The 14,070-nt window shown below is 38.0% G+C and overlaps 1 protein-coding gene across 3 annotated transcripts in view; it reads right to left on the reverse strand.

Moving 5' to 3' along the window:
• The window catches only part of ADGB (androglobin), a 171,892-nt gene extending 158,858 nt beyond the window's left edge, over positions 1-13,034 (reverse strand). For 2 of the 3 annotated variants that reach the window (XM_059177313.1, XM_059177312.1), the window contains exon 1: positions 12,868-13,034. In XM_059177313.1, the coding sequence (XP_059033296.1) occupies positions 12,868-12,941 (74 nt within the window). In that variant the 5' untranslated portion in view covers positions 12,942-13,034. The remainder of the gene's footprint in view (positions 1-12,867) is intronic. The other variant, XM_059177311.1, reaches the window with a different exon arrangement.
• Between the last annotated feature and the right edge of the window lie 1,036 nt (positions 13,035-14,070).

Below are 14,070 nucleotides of genomic sequence, written 5' to 3' on the forward strand. Positions count from 1 at the left end.
TTTTAAAAAAAAGTTTTTGGTCTCTGGCTGGCTTTGTTATCAGGGTAATGCTGGCCTCATGGCATGAATTGGAAAATATTCCTTCCTCTTCAATTTTTCATGAAAGTTTGGGAAAAATTGGTATTAAATTTTCTTTCAGTGTTTGGTGGAATTCATCAGTGCAGCCATCAGGTCCAAAGCCTTTCATTTTGAGAGATATTGATATTTGATTACTGATTAAGTTTCCTTAGTAGTTACAAGCTTATTTAGATTTTCTGTTTTTTCATGAGTTATTCTGGTAGATTTTGCAGTTTTAGGAATTTGTCCACTTCTTCTGGGTTATCTAATTTGTTGGCATGCAATTGTCCGTAGAACTCTTGTTATCCTTTTTATTTGTATAGAACTGGTAGTGATGTCCCCACTTTCATTTCTGATTTTAGTAATTTGAGTTTTTCCTCTTTTTTTTCTTATTCAACCTAGCTAAACATTTGTCAATTTTGTTGATTTTTTCAAAGAACCAATTTGGGGTTTATTGATTTTATTTATTGTTTTGCTATTTTCTATTTCATTTATTTATTCTCTAATCTTTATTATTCCTTTCTTTCTACTTACTTTGGGTTTTGTGGATGATAACAATAGAATTAGCTCTGTGTGAGTCCTCCAATCCTTTTGAGTACTTTTTTCTTTGACCTTGGGTAGTTTCTCACACACATGAGATTTTTTTTTTTAATGATTGAAATACCTGAAATGGAAACTAAAGTGTTTGAGAAAAAAATACTGAAGACTAAGGAACTTAAAACAATAGCAATAGAAATAACCCAAAATGAAACATGAAGATGAATTGAAAGTAAACAGAGCATCAGTGAATTCTAGGACAATTTCAAACAATCTGGGGATTATGTCCTCAAAGGAGGGCTCGGAGGAAGAAAAAAAATTGGAAGAATTTATGGTCAAACTTTTAAAAATTAAATGCAAACTACAAATCCACGAGTTCAGGAATTTCAATAAGCCTGAAACTCAAGAAACATTAAGAATATCATGCTTAAGTACAACATAAGCAAATGACTCAAAAGTTCTGTTGAAAAAAAAGTGCTAATAACTGGAGGGAAAAAAAGACACATATTACATGCAGAGGAACAAAGAAAAAGGAAAACAATCAATTTCTCTTAAAAACAATTCAAATAAATGGGGAATATCTTTTAAAAATTAAAAGGAAAAAAATCTGTCAAGCTAGAATTATACACCTAGCAAAAATATTTCTAAAAAGTGAAAATGACATAAACACTTTTTTCCTGACATAAATAGCTGAAAGCATTCATCAGCAGAAAATCCTTAGCACAATAAAAAGATAAAAGAAGGCCTTTAAGTAGAAGAAAAAAAAAATACCAGATGGAAAATCAATAAGGCTGCAGAAGATACAGTATATAGAACACTATCCAATATAGAACAATATCCATTAAAATTGACCTAATTGACATTTATAGAACATTTATCACAATAAGATGCATATTCTTTTCAAGAACACACATTATATTTATAAAGATGGACCACAATCCAAGACATAGAACGTCTCAACAAATTTAAAAGAATTCAAATTATAAAAAGTATCTTCTCTGACCAATGGAATTACATTAGAAATCACAGAAGAAATATGGAAAATTCTAAGCTAGAAATATAACAGAAATAAAACACTTATGATTAACCAATATGTTAAAGGAGAAATCAAAAAGGGAGTTAGAAAGTATTTGAACTGAATAAAGATGGAGAAAACATTAAAATCTACAGGATCCTACTGAAGCAGTACATAAGGGAGAAATAATAGCCAAAAAAACCTATATGAGGAAAGAGTCAAAGTTTCAATATACTCAGTTTCTACCTTAAACTGGTAAAATCTAAACTAAATAAAGCAAGAAAATTAAGATTATATCAAATCAATAGAAATAGAAAAATGATAGAGAAAAATCAATGAATCCAAAGTCCAGTTCTTTGAGATCATCAAAATTAATCAAACTCTGGTCAGATTGATCAGAATATAAGACAAAAGACACAAACTACCAATATCAGAAGCCAAAGTGGGCCATCACTAATGATTCTAGACATTAAAAGGAGAATAAAGAAATACTACAAACAACTCTTAAGTCCATATATTCAATAACTTAGATGAAATGGAACAATTTCTTGAAGGACATAAATTAAGAATAACTCAGAGGTTGGATTGGAGATACTGAGTATCCCTGTGTCTATTAAAGAAAGTGAATTTGTCATTAAAAACTTCCCTACAAAGAAAAGTCCAGGTCCAAATGGCTTCATTGGTGAAGTCTACTAAATATTCAATGAAGAAATAATACCAATTCTACCCTACCAGCTAGAAACAACATGAAAGAATATGAAAGTAAAATAAATATAATGAATGAAAGAAACCACACAGAGAGTATACATCATTCTATTTATATAAAACTCTAGGAAAATTAAAACTAATCTATAGTAACAGAACACAAAAGAGTGGTTTCCTGGAGACTGGGGTGAGGAAGGGACAGAAGGTAGGGATCACCAAGAAATCATGAAAATCTTTTTGAAAGGTAAATGTCTTTGTTGTCTTAATCATGTGGATTTTCATGTGTGTAGATGTACTTCAAAACTTATCAAAATATATCCTTTAAATACATGGAATTTTCTGTATGTCAGATTTACATGAATAAACCTGTTTTTAGGGTTGCCTGGCTGGCTCAGTCAGTTAGGTGTCTGCCTTTGGCTCAGGTCATGATCCCAGGCTCCTGGGATCAACCTCTTGTCAGTCTTCCAGCTCAGTGGGGAGTCTGTTTCTGCCTCTTTCTCTGCCCCTCCCCCCACTTGTGCTCTCTCCCTCTGCCAAATAAATAAATAAATAAAATCCTTTTTTAAGAATTTTAAAACATAGGGGCACCTGGGTGGCTCAGTGGGTTGAGCCGCTGCCTTCGGCTCGGGTCATGATCTCGGGGTCCCAGAATCGAGTCCCACATTGGGCTCTCTGCTCAGCAGGGAGCCTGCTTCCTCCTCTCTCTCTCTCTCTGCCTGCCTCTCTGCCTGCTTGTGATCTCTGTCTGTCAAATAAATAAATAAAATCTTTAAAAAAAAAAAGAATTTTAAAAAATAAACCTGTTTTTAAAAAAGAAAGAGAAAAAGGGGTGTCTGGGTGGCTCAGTGTGTTAAACATCCAAATCTTGATCTTGGCTCAGGTCTTGATCTCAGAAATAAAAAGAAAACAAGCCTGGGAATTATAAAAGGCAAATTAAGGAAATTCCGAACACCATACCGTGATAGCAATATTATCCGTTCCTAGAGTCATAATACATAGTAAAATTAAATCCATATTGTATGATATATTTGATTACTGAGTTATATGCAATAAAATATATTTTGTCTATATATTTTGTTTTTCATGTATACCTATTCCTGATAAATTAAATATCCTGAATAATCTGGAATTGGGAAGAAGTCAAAACTATCTTTATATATAATGAAAGTAATCCATAATTGTATTAAAATGTATTTTATAATCCAATTATTCATAAAACATGAATAAATAATTTTTTAAAACTTAAAAACACATTAATCACATTCCTTGCAAAGATGACAAAATGATTTTTTAAAAATTCTTAAATCAATTAAGAAGAATAATTAATACAATAGAAAATGTCTAAGAGTTGAAAATCTTCAAAGAAAACTTTAGCTGGTACAAAGTTATTAGAAACTTCTAAGCAAAAAAGAAAGAAAGAAAGAAAATCAGAAGCTGATTTACATATACACAGTCCTATATGTGCTTTAATTAGATTATTTTCACTGTGGGGATTAAAACTTCAATAAAATGAGGGTCTGGAATTTTGCCATTTTTTTTCTTCAAGCATGCTGTTCAGAGTTAAGACACAATATTAGTCATAGTGGGAGGCTGTTTATTTGTCCACTGTGCAATCAGCAGGCCTTCTTAAGTAGTGTCAGCTAATACCCTGAAAGAATTAGAATATGAACACAATTACACAACTGACTTAATTTGGGTTGGGACATTCTGAGCCATACTCTTTAGAAACCTCACATATGTAAGGAAACAAATTGCAATCTTAAAAAAATTTCAATTAAAAATAGTTAAAGCCAGGTTGTCGTGCTGACCTTTTATCCTCTTGGTTTTATTAAAATTATTTAATTGGATACTAAATTTTTAAAGTTCATCATTTTTTTCCAATACATTGTGCTTGAGTAAATATGAAGATGGCTTAAGACTCAGTTTCTGTTCTCAAATAACTTAAAATTAGTGAGCATCAATACACCCAGTAAGAAAACCGCAAAGGCAAAAGTTGAAAGGGCTTGAAAAAAGTTAAAAACTAAGTGCTTTATCTGCACAGAAGAGGAGGAAGATGATTTCTAATTTAGCCAATCCGTGATGGCTGCAAGGAAAAGCAGGTCTTAAGATATTCATACAATGGCAGGGGTAAGGCCAAAGCAACCATAAGCAGAGAAGAGAGGATGGGGAAAGGCACAGAGGTAGAAAAGTGGGAGGATGTCCATCGTGTGTTAGTGTTTGGCTGGTAACAGAGACTAGTAAGGAGTCTGAGTGGGCTATGGCCCTGCCAGCTAGTTCCAGGCCTTCTTCCTCCTTCTTTTCCTTCCTCCCTTCCGTTTTTCTTTTGTAAAGCAGGAACATCCTGCTAGTGGAATAGTGTGTTGAGAAGGTGACCAACAGTACGGCATAGAAAGAAGATTGGGACTAGACTGAAGAAAACAACAAGTTGGAATGCTTTCTCAACGGTTCCACCTGGAGTTATCAAAAGACCCAAACTAGAAAATGACAGGGAAGAAAAGGAAGGTTGAGCCAGGCTAGAGAAGAAATTTGAACGTAAAATCAAAAGAACAAAGGGACGAACCAGATGCTGGGCAGGGGAAAGTCAACCATGACTGAACTTTGGAGTTCGAGAGGGTCAGCGCGGATGGTAATAAGATTCTTCAAAATGAACCACACGGGAAATACGTACATTGGAGAGAAAAAATAGGAACTCCATTTTCGACATATTTAACCTAGAGCAATAGACCACCTCCGAGTGGATTTGTCCACTTGAACCTAAGCTCAATTACATGAAAAGGACCACAGATGCTAATTTAGTCCACTTTAATCAGGAATGACTGTTTTAGATGATCAAAAAGGAGACAAATCGGTGAGAGGACAGGTGAGTGAGACCACTGCAGAATGACTTCATGCAGGGGGGCAGAAGCAAGCAAGCAAGGCAGGGGCAGGCCCCGAGAGAAGAGAGACCTCAGGGAAAGGGCAAGAGAGGTGAGATTCAGCTGGAGTGACCCATGCTCCCCTGGGAGGCAGCTAAACCCTCTGGAAAGAAAGGAGGAGTAATGAGAGCTGAAGAAGAGGCAGCTGCATCTGCTTTTCCAGTCCCGAGTCAAAGTACATGAGGACCTTATGCTTCTCCCGCTTCCCAGGATCTGACACCTTCCACCAGCAAAGCTGATATTTATAAAGAGCACATGGTGTTTTTCTTTTACTCTAACTCCAGCTCGTTTCCTCATGATCTCATTCTTTGTTGGTGGTGCAAACCAGTCCTTAATTTCTCCTAGACTTTGACCCAAGGTGTAGCAAACATGGAGCTAATTCATTCATTATAATTGTATGCAGAAAGGGCCTTGTTGGCAGTGTGTGCAGTACAGCCTTCACCTTTGACCTTGACCTTACCTGCTTAAACTCTGTGTTTCTGACTCATACCTGGGACCAAAGCAAGCAAAACAGCTCATTCTTCCTGCTTCCTCTCCTTTTGCCTCTGGATCTATGAGGTTTTACAAGCTGGAGACTTTCACACTAATTTATAACTAACCTCGAGGGTAGAAAGGGCACAGTGATTTTTTTTTTTTTAAGAACTACAACTGGAGTAATATATGTAATTCTGATATTCATCCTATGGCAAAAAAAAATAAATATAAAGTATTTGGACCACAGCATTTGTTTTGACACCAGCAAAAACAAAAAACAGACAAGCAAAAAAACCCATACAAAATAGAAGTAAATGTTCGCTTTAAACAGGTCGCATATGTGAATTCAGCCCTACAAATTAGCAGAGGTGTAGCCCCAGAATTTAGAATTAGTTAGCCCGAACCTATACTTCTTATGACAATATATGTGCATCTTCATTGTTGAGAGTAAAAGTGGTAGTGATATTTCTTTTTTTTTTTAAGATTTTATTTATTTATTTATTTGACAGACAAAGATCACAAGTAGGCAAGAGGCAGGCAGAGAGAGAGAGAGAGGAGGAAGCAGGCTCCCCGCCAATCAGAAAGTCCTATGTGGGGCTCGATCCCAGGACCATGAGATCATGACCTGAGCCGAAGGCAGAGGCTTTAACCCACTGAGCCACCCAGGTGCCCCGATAGTAATATTTCTATTCAATTTTTCACATTACACAAAACATATCAAATTATATAGCTCATATCAAAGATTTATTTTTAATCTGTCTTAAATACACTTTTTAGCCATTTCATCTCACACCAAGTAGTATAATCAGTTTATAGATTATTTAATCCCTTGAATTAAATAACCTGTGACCTAGAAATGTCAAAGAAATATTAAAGTCAATGAAAATATTTTAAAATACTCACCTTTGATAAAGGCAACATTAGCTTGCACATCTAGAGGCATTAGCAACAACACTACTAGTTTCAACGTACACATCTGATTATGTTTTTAGGGAACAATGAAATACAAATTCATGAGTTTATAAACTTACATCTTTTTAAGGTAGCATCTACTTCTCTAATAATGTTACCAAATCAACTTTAGAGGGAACCATTTCTTCTCCAAAACTAAACAAATTAAAATTTGGGTGATGCTAAAAAAAAAAAAAAAAAAAAAAAAAATAGATTTCACTGCCAGCAATGATTCTTAAACAACAAAAAAATCTTAATAAATTTTTTTAAATGTACAGATTAGGTTTATTTTTTTTTTAAGATTTTATTTATTTGCCAGAGAGAGAGAGTACACACAAGCAGGCAGAGAGGCAGCGAGAGAAACGGGCTCCCTGCCGAGCAAGGAGCCCCATGCAGGACTCGACCCCAGGACCCTGGGATCATGACCCGAGCTAAAGGCAGCAGCTTAACCAACTGAGCCACCCAAGCATCCCAGATTAGGTTTATTTTAAAAAGAGAACAAATGGCATTCCCCAAGACAAATGTGGACTTCTTTCCTCATTAAGCAGAATTTTGGGGCTGAGATTTTACATTTAAAGATACGCAACAGACATTTACGTAATGCCCTAGTGTGTGCCAAGAATTACCCTGCGTTCTGGGGTATGTCCAACAGGCCGTCTTCCTTACTCTTGCAGTCTCATTCTGGTTCTGACCCAGAGGGGTTTTATGGCCAAGCAACCCCATCAGGGTTCCAGTTCAACTCAATTAAATTAGACACATTTGTTAAACACACACTGTACCAGGCCCTGAGAGAATGCAGATAAGCCAGATAAACCAGGCAAGGCCTTCAGAAATTTGCCACTGAACTTTATTTCCACTTTTCTCTTTCAGACAAGGTGGAATCATTTCCTGGACATCACAACAAGTATTACCACCGCAACTGAAGATCAGAAATTTGGCTTTTGTAGACTTCGACAACAAAATTATCTTACAGATCAGCTCTGCACCCATATTTATAAATGTTTTTCATTACCATTGACAGTTCCCCTTTAAATATATTGCTCACTGGGACACCTGGGTGCCTTGGTCAGTTACGTGTCTGCTTTGGGCTCAGATCATGATCTCAGGATCCTGGGATGGAGCGCCATATGAACTCCCTCCTTGGCCAGGAATCTGCATCTCCCTCTGCCTTTCCCCCCTGCTCATGCTCTCTTTCTCTCTCTCTCTTGCAAATAAATTTTTTTAAAGTCTTTAAAAATAAAAAAATAAATAAATAAAAATATCCCTCGCTAGTTGCTGGTCGGAGGGCGGGTGGGTGAAGGGGATCACTGGGTGATGGGTACTAAGGAGGGCATGTGATGGAATGAGCACTGGGTGTTAGATGCAACTGATAAATCACTAAATTCTACCTCTGAAACTAATTTTTTAAAAATGTCCCCCACTATCCTCAAGAGTTCCCCTTTCATAATGTCCCTCATTGCCATGGAGAGCTCTCCAAATCAAGGCATTCCCCATTATCTCAGCCCACCACTCATTTCTTGCTATTATGATTCTTAATCCAACATATAGTCTATGCAGACAAGTGTCGAATTATTTCTCATAAATCATTATTTTAATATAGAAAAACATCCGTGTTTTTCCCTTATACTTCAAATCCCTTAATTAAGTTTAAATCCCTGAATCCGTCCCTCTCATTCTGCTGCATATTCATTTTAGATGCTTTAGGGGCCAGTCCATTCAGACACAGACACTCTACGCCAGCCATCTGGTTGGCTTTCTGTGCCATTTACAGGCCCATAGCCTGCACTGACTGTCTTGCTAACTGGTGCCTTCTGAATTGGGGATTGGCTGGTAGAGGAGTGAGGACAGACCACCTCTGTTTGGACGTGATCTTCCTCTCCTCTTCCCTATAGAGCCCTCATTGTAGGACTCTCATGATGTCTCTCATTTAATTCCATGCGAACATACGGCCTCTTGCATTATTTCCAACAAGTACCCCTGACCAACATGGAATCACCGTATACCTCCTAGTTACTTCGGTGTGAATTTTAGGGGATATTTTTTCTTCCTAGATCACATATCCCTAGAGAAAAGGTACCATGTTTCACAATTCCTTGTCCTCTCAGACCTACAAGTGAGTTGGGCATGAGAAGTACTCACTGAATGCTTGAGTAATTGACACAAAGAAAAAGCTTTGCTCTAAGGAAGCTTCTGTCACAGGAAGTAACTTTTTAAATTTGTTAATTGACCTTAGTTGTTGGGGTCAATAGAGGTCATCTGGGAAAATCACAAAACTCATTGTGAGCCCTGGGTTGTTTTGTCCTCCACTGGCTCTCTTACCTTTGCCTTCCTCTGTGGAGCTATGAGGACTGGACATGGTGCCATAGGCACCTTCCCACTCTCTCATGGGGAATTTCTTTCCTGATCCCTGAAGGTGGAGGAACATATTACCTACCAACCACTATGGCATGTTTTCATTTAATGTGCTCTCCCTCTTGAACCTCTGATGACCAAGAACCCACTTAATTTAATCCTCAGTAAGATAATTATTCTTCTATTTTGTGTTGCTTTTATAACATTGATCACAATTAGTCCTGTTTTCAAATTTTCATATGGACTGATACGTTGTTCTTTTTTGAAAAGCCTACAAAATATTTAGATGTGCTTTTCAATCAGTAAGGATAGATTACTGAGCATTATGAAATTTCATTCTGTTTTGGAAAGAGGGTTAATGATATTTCATCATCATTAAGAATCTGGAAGGTTGCATAATCCTTGCTAGTTTAACAGATTATCTATTTGTTTGAGCTTGGTTTGAAGGTGCTATTGGAAGTGAAACAAAACTTTGTTTAGTATAAACACCAAATCCTGTCTCCACCTCAAATGCCCATTACAGTTCCAAAGAGTTTGGTGTTTACAAATGAAAGCTTTAACACTTCTAATAACTCCTAATATTTAAAAAGCATACTTTCTTTTCTTTCTTTTAAGTTAGCCATGGTAACACAAAGGCTTATATTCAGTACTTCCAAGAAAATCAAAGTTTTGACTTAAAGTGTCACTACAAACTCTTCTAATAGCATCTACCTAATGAAGGTGTATTTGCCATGTCTATCAGTTTTCAAATTGATTAAGTTAGACTGGTTTATAATTTTTAATTATCATTATATATTTGATACTGAAAGTTATAATTTGTGACAGTTGTTATGACAGTTACTGCTCCTGAACATAGAATTTTTAAAAGATAACTTCTACTGGAAAAATGAATTAAATCAAAGTGTTAAATACTTAACTATAACAAAATTCTCTCACCCATTGTGGACACAGTAGATTTTTTGTTTTTTTGTTTGTTTGTTTGTTTGTTTGTTTAATCTGATTAAGTAATGGAAGTTTAGAGCTGAAAGGGAAAATACAGCAGAAAAGGGAGGACAGAAGATGTTGGATCTGGGGCAATTTTAATTAGGTGGTTCTTCATTTAAAGAAGAAAAACACTGAATGTCAGAATAGAAAAATGACATGTCCAATGTCACAGAAAATTTGTGCCAGAATGAACCCTATAACAGAAATTCCATCCTTCCTGAGTCAGGAAAATAGACCAAATGATAGTAAGTGAGTCTAATGTGAGGACTGACAACACAGTTCCCTGGCATAACATTGCTTGATGATTCAAAGTCATACTGACATGTGAATTTGGTCAGAGCTGGACATAGATGACCCTGCTTTCTCAGTTTTAAGTTCTCAGTTTTTGTACTTTGTCATCTCAGCAAAACAGATTAAAAGAGAAGGAGAACCAGGCTTTAATCTAATTCAGAAGGAATGGAAACCAAGCTGGGTCACTAAACTATGAGCTCATTCAATCAACAAGTGGAAATGGTCACTATTAGCCACCACGCTAGGTGAGAGCCAAACATGGTATTTGTCCCCATTAGGACAAATAATTTGAGGGAATAAAAGAGGTATGCTAGAGATTGTTATTTTCAAAGCTCTGAAGACCCTTCCTCTCCTTTCCATGTCTAGGACCATGTTAGAGTTGGTTGCATTTATTGGATGTGTAACCATAAGGTACAGTAAAATGATGTAGGGAAGCTTACTGTAAATATCCCCAGACTATTTCAAATGACAATGACACTGAAGCCTTGATAGACTTTGTTCTCTAGGTCCCAGGCAGGGTGACAACTTATCTTTTGTTGATGACAGCCTGATATCTATGCTTGAATTTCCAGAAAAATTTTAAAGGGAGACTTGATTTATAATAAACTTCACATTTTATTATATTATGTACAGCAAAATCTAATGATTTGATGTTTAATGCTCAATAGTTTCTAGCAATGCCTAGCTTTTGTGTAACTATTGGCCTTTACGCTTGTATCTTCATACATTTACATATACAGCTTTATTGATGCAATTCAACTCGAATATTTTCTGGAAGAAATAAACATGTTAGAAATAACATTATTATCTCAAAAAGAAATGGGAACTGCTTGCAAGGAAAGTTAGAATCTTACCAGCAAGCACCTTGTCTCTCTCATGTGACAACCATCACCGGCCCAGGCCATGTACTATGATTTATGGTATCTCTCCCCCATGAGAATTAACAATCTCATCTCTTTCAAAACATAAACTCTTTAAAGTCAAAATATTTCCCCAAAACTCCTTGAGAGTTGTCAGCCGTCAAAGTTCATTAATTATAACCATCATTGACTAAGGGTTTTTTAAAAATATTCAAAAATTCCATTGCAACCCTTTTATAATCTCTTATTAAATTAGTCATTCTCTCATTAAATAAGCATTTCTGAGTGTCTGCTATGTACAAGGCAAGAATCACTTGAAATACTAAGGAGTCAATAGTATATAAAATTAAAAAAAAAAAAGAATCTCTGCCCTTGCGGAACTTACATTCTATGAGGAAGATACATAAATAAACATAATTTTTAAAAAGCAAAATATAAAGGTATGTTAAATGAATAAAAACTTCAAGAAAGATAAAGCAGCAAAATAGGGATGGCAAGAAAATGGAGGCTATGATTTTAAACCAGTTGGCCCAAGAAGCTGACACAAGAAAAGGACATTTAAGTACACACCTAAAGGTGGTGAGGGAGAAGACCACATAAAAATCTGGGGAGAAGAGTTTTTCCACAGTAGAAATAGCAAGTGCAAAGATCCTGAGGTAGGAACAACACAGGTGTTCCAGGGAGTGGAGAGGAGACTAGTATGTAAACAAAGGAGTGATAAAGTTAGAAAAGTAATAGGGGTCTGATCCTACAGGGCCTTGTAAGACTTGGACCTAGAGGAATGAAAATCCTTGGTAAATGTTAAAATGACCTGATTTATAAGATCTTGTTAAAATCACCTATATATGTAATATAGTATCTAAAATTTAAGTTGATAAAATGAATGGATTATCTGCCAGATAGCTGGAAGCCTGCTTAGGAGGGAAGACAGAACTGGGAACTAGAGAATCAGGAATCAGGATGTGTGTAGGAAAGGAGTTACATTAGTAACATGAACCATATATTTATATAGTTTTAACTTTAAAAAAAAAAAGATTTTATTTATTTATTTGACAGAGAGAGAGATCACAAGTAGGTAGAGAGGCAGGCAGCAAGATGGGGAAGCAGGCTCCCCTCTGAGCAGAGAGCCTGACAGGGGGCTGATCCTAGCACGGAAATCATGACCTGAGCCAAAGGCAGAGACCCAACCCAGACCCAACTGAGCCTCCCAGCGTCCCTAGGTTTAACGTTTTAAAACCATTTTACTTCTGATGTCATCTGATACAAGTTCTTTAGTTGTTGGATGGGGCCCATAGAAGCCAGGGAATCGCCATTAAGCACTGAGTTCAAATCTCTCTGTCTCTGTGTGTGTGTGTCTGTCATTATTGGGGCCAGGAAGATGTGACCCTAACGGGACATCCTTTGAGTTACGCCTCTTTCCTCAGGCAGCTGCGCCCCGGGATGTACCTGGGTAGGCTATGAAGGAGGGGAGGGGCGGGAAGAGTGGGAGGTTCACGGCGGGAATCCAACAGTGCCACTGGGCACCTGAGGCAGAGAAACCAGGCGCTCTGGGAAGGGGGAGGGTGGAGGTAGGCATGAGGAAGGAATGGGAGCATGAATCTCCCAGAGAAGACAGAGGAGCTGCGAGTAGGCCGGCCCCACTCCCGCCCTGGCAGAACGTGCTGCCCGAGAGCAGCCCCAGGACCAGGCTAGGCCAGGTTGGTACCGGCAGGCAGAGGTCCCTTACTCTTTAGATTTATCCGATCCGTGCGCCGAGTTGATACGATGCACCTCTTTCTTTTTGGTTTGTTTGGAGGCCATGGTAGAGGCAGACTCGGACCCGGGAACCAAGTGGCGACCGAGCTCTGAGCGAGGAGTGGCACCCGGGCCGCTCCGCGTCTGCGGTTGCCAAGGAGACGGCGGCTTCGCAGCCGCAGCAGAAGGGCGGGTCCCCCTAGGCTCCTGTGCAGCGGCTCTGGGGGCGGCGACCGGGGACGCTGGCGCGGCGAGCTCAGGTCTCCACCTCCAGGTGGCCTAGGGGTAGGGTGACTGGGGAGGAATCCGGGGGGCCTTGGCATGGATTTGACGTTAGGGGTGATGGGCAGCTCTCATAAACCGCAGCTCTATCAAGTCCGCTCTACCTGGCTTTGCTCTTTGGAACCATGGACATACTCTTCTCTTTTGGATTTTCAATTATTTGAAGACGGTTTCTTATGCGATGTCGCCTCTCCTCTGGTCTTGTCTCCGCTGAGCAAGCTCTTTCATTTGCAACTAAGGACACATTACGGACGCTCCGAATTGCTAATGGCTTGAAAAGGGCTGTCCAGGAGAATAGGGTGGGTGCAGGGGTGTCCCAGAAGGGAAGACGAGATCCTGACACCCTTAGTTGCCCAAGTTTAGCTAATAATGAATGAAGTCTGTGATGGAAAAGCCCAGGGTCTCCATTTTTCATATTGAAGAATAAATCCTAGTCATAGAGTCAAGTGGCCCTTGATACACTCATATATGTGTATCATATATATTGATACACTGATATACTTGGGAAGGCACTGGAGAAGAAGAAACAGATCCAAGCAAACCAAGACCCATTAAGGCTCAAACCTAATGCTCTGCTGGTCCATAGTGGTATTTACTGGTTGCCTTTGGCAAGTTTTTCTTTTGAGCCTCATTTACTCGTTTGTAAACAGGAGATGCTAATATCTAACTCATGATTTTCTCTTGAAAAAAAAAAAAAAAAGTATGTAAAATGCTTGGCACACGATGAACGCACGGCAAATAGGGGGCCCCTGCTTCAAGGAGCGGGCAGATGCCATGAATGAATGAAATCCAGCCATGTTTAGACTGGAAATGCTTTAAAACTTATTATAACAAAGCAAAATATTGTGTGGGCCAAAAACAACCTCACTATAGTGAAGTCTGGCTATGCACAGGCCTGAGGTTTAGAACCCCT

Source organism: Mustela lutreola, chromosome 6, assembly GCF_030435805.1.
Source record: "Mustela lutreola isolate mMusLut2 chromosome 6, mMusLut2.pri, whole genome shotgun sequence".
NCBI lineage: Eukaryota > Metazoa > Chordata > Mammalia > Carnivora > Mustelidae > Mustela > Mustela lutreola.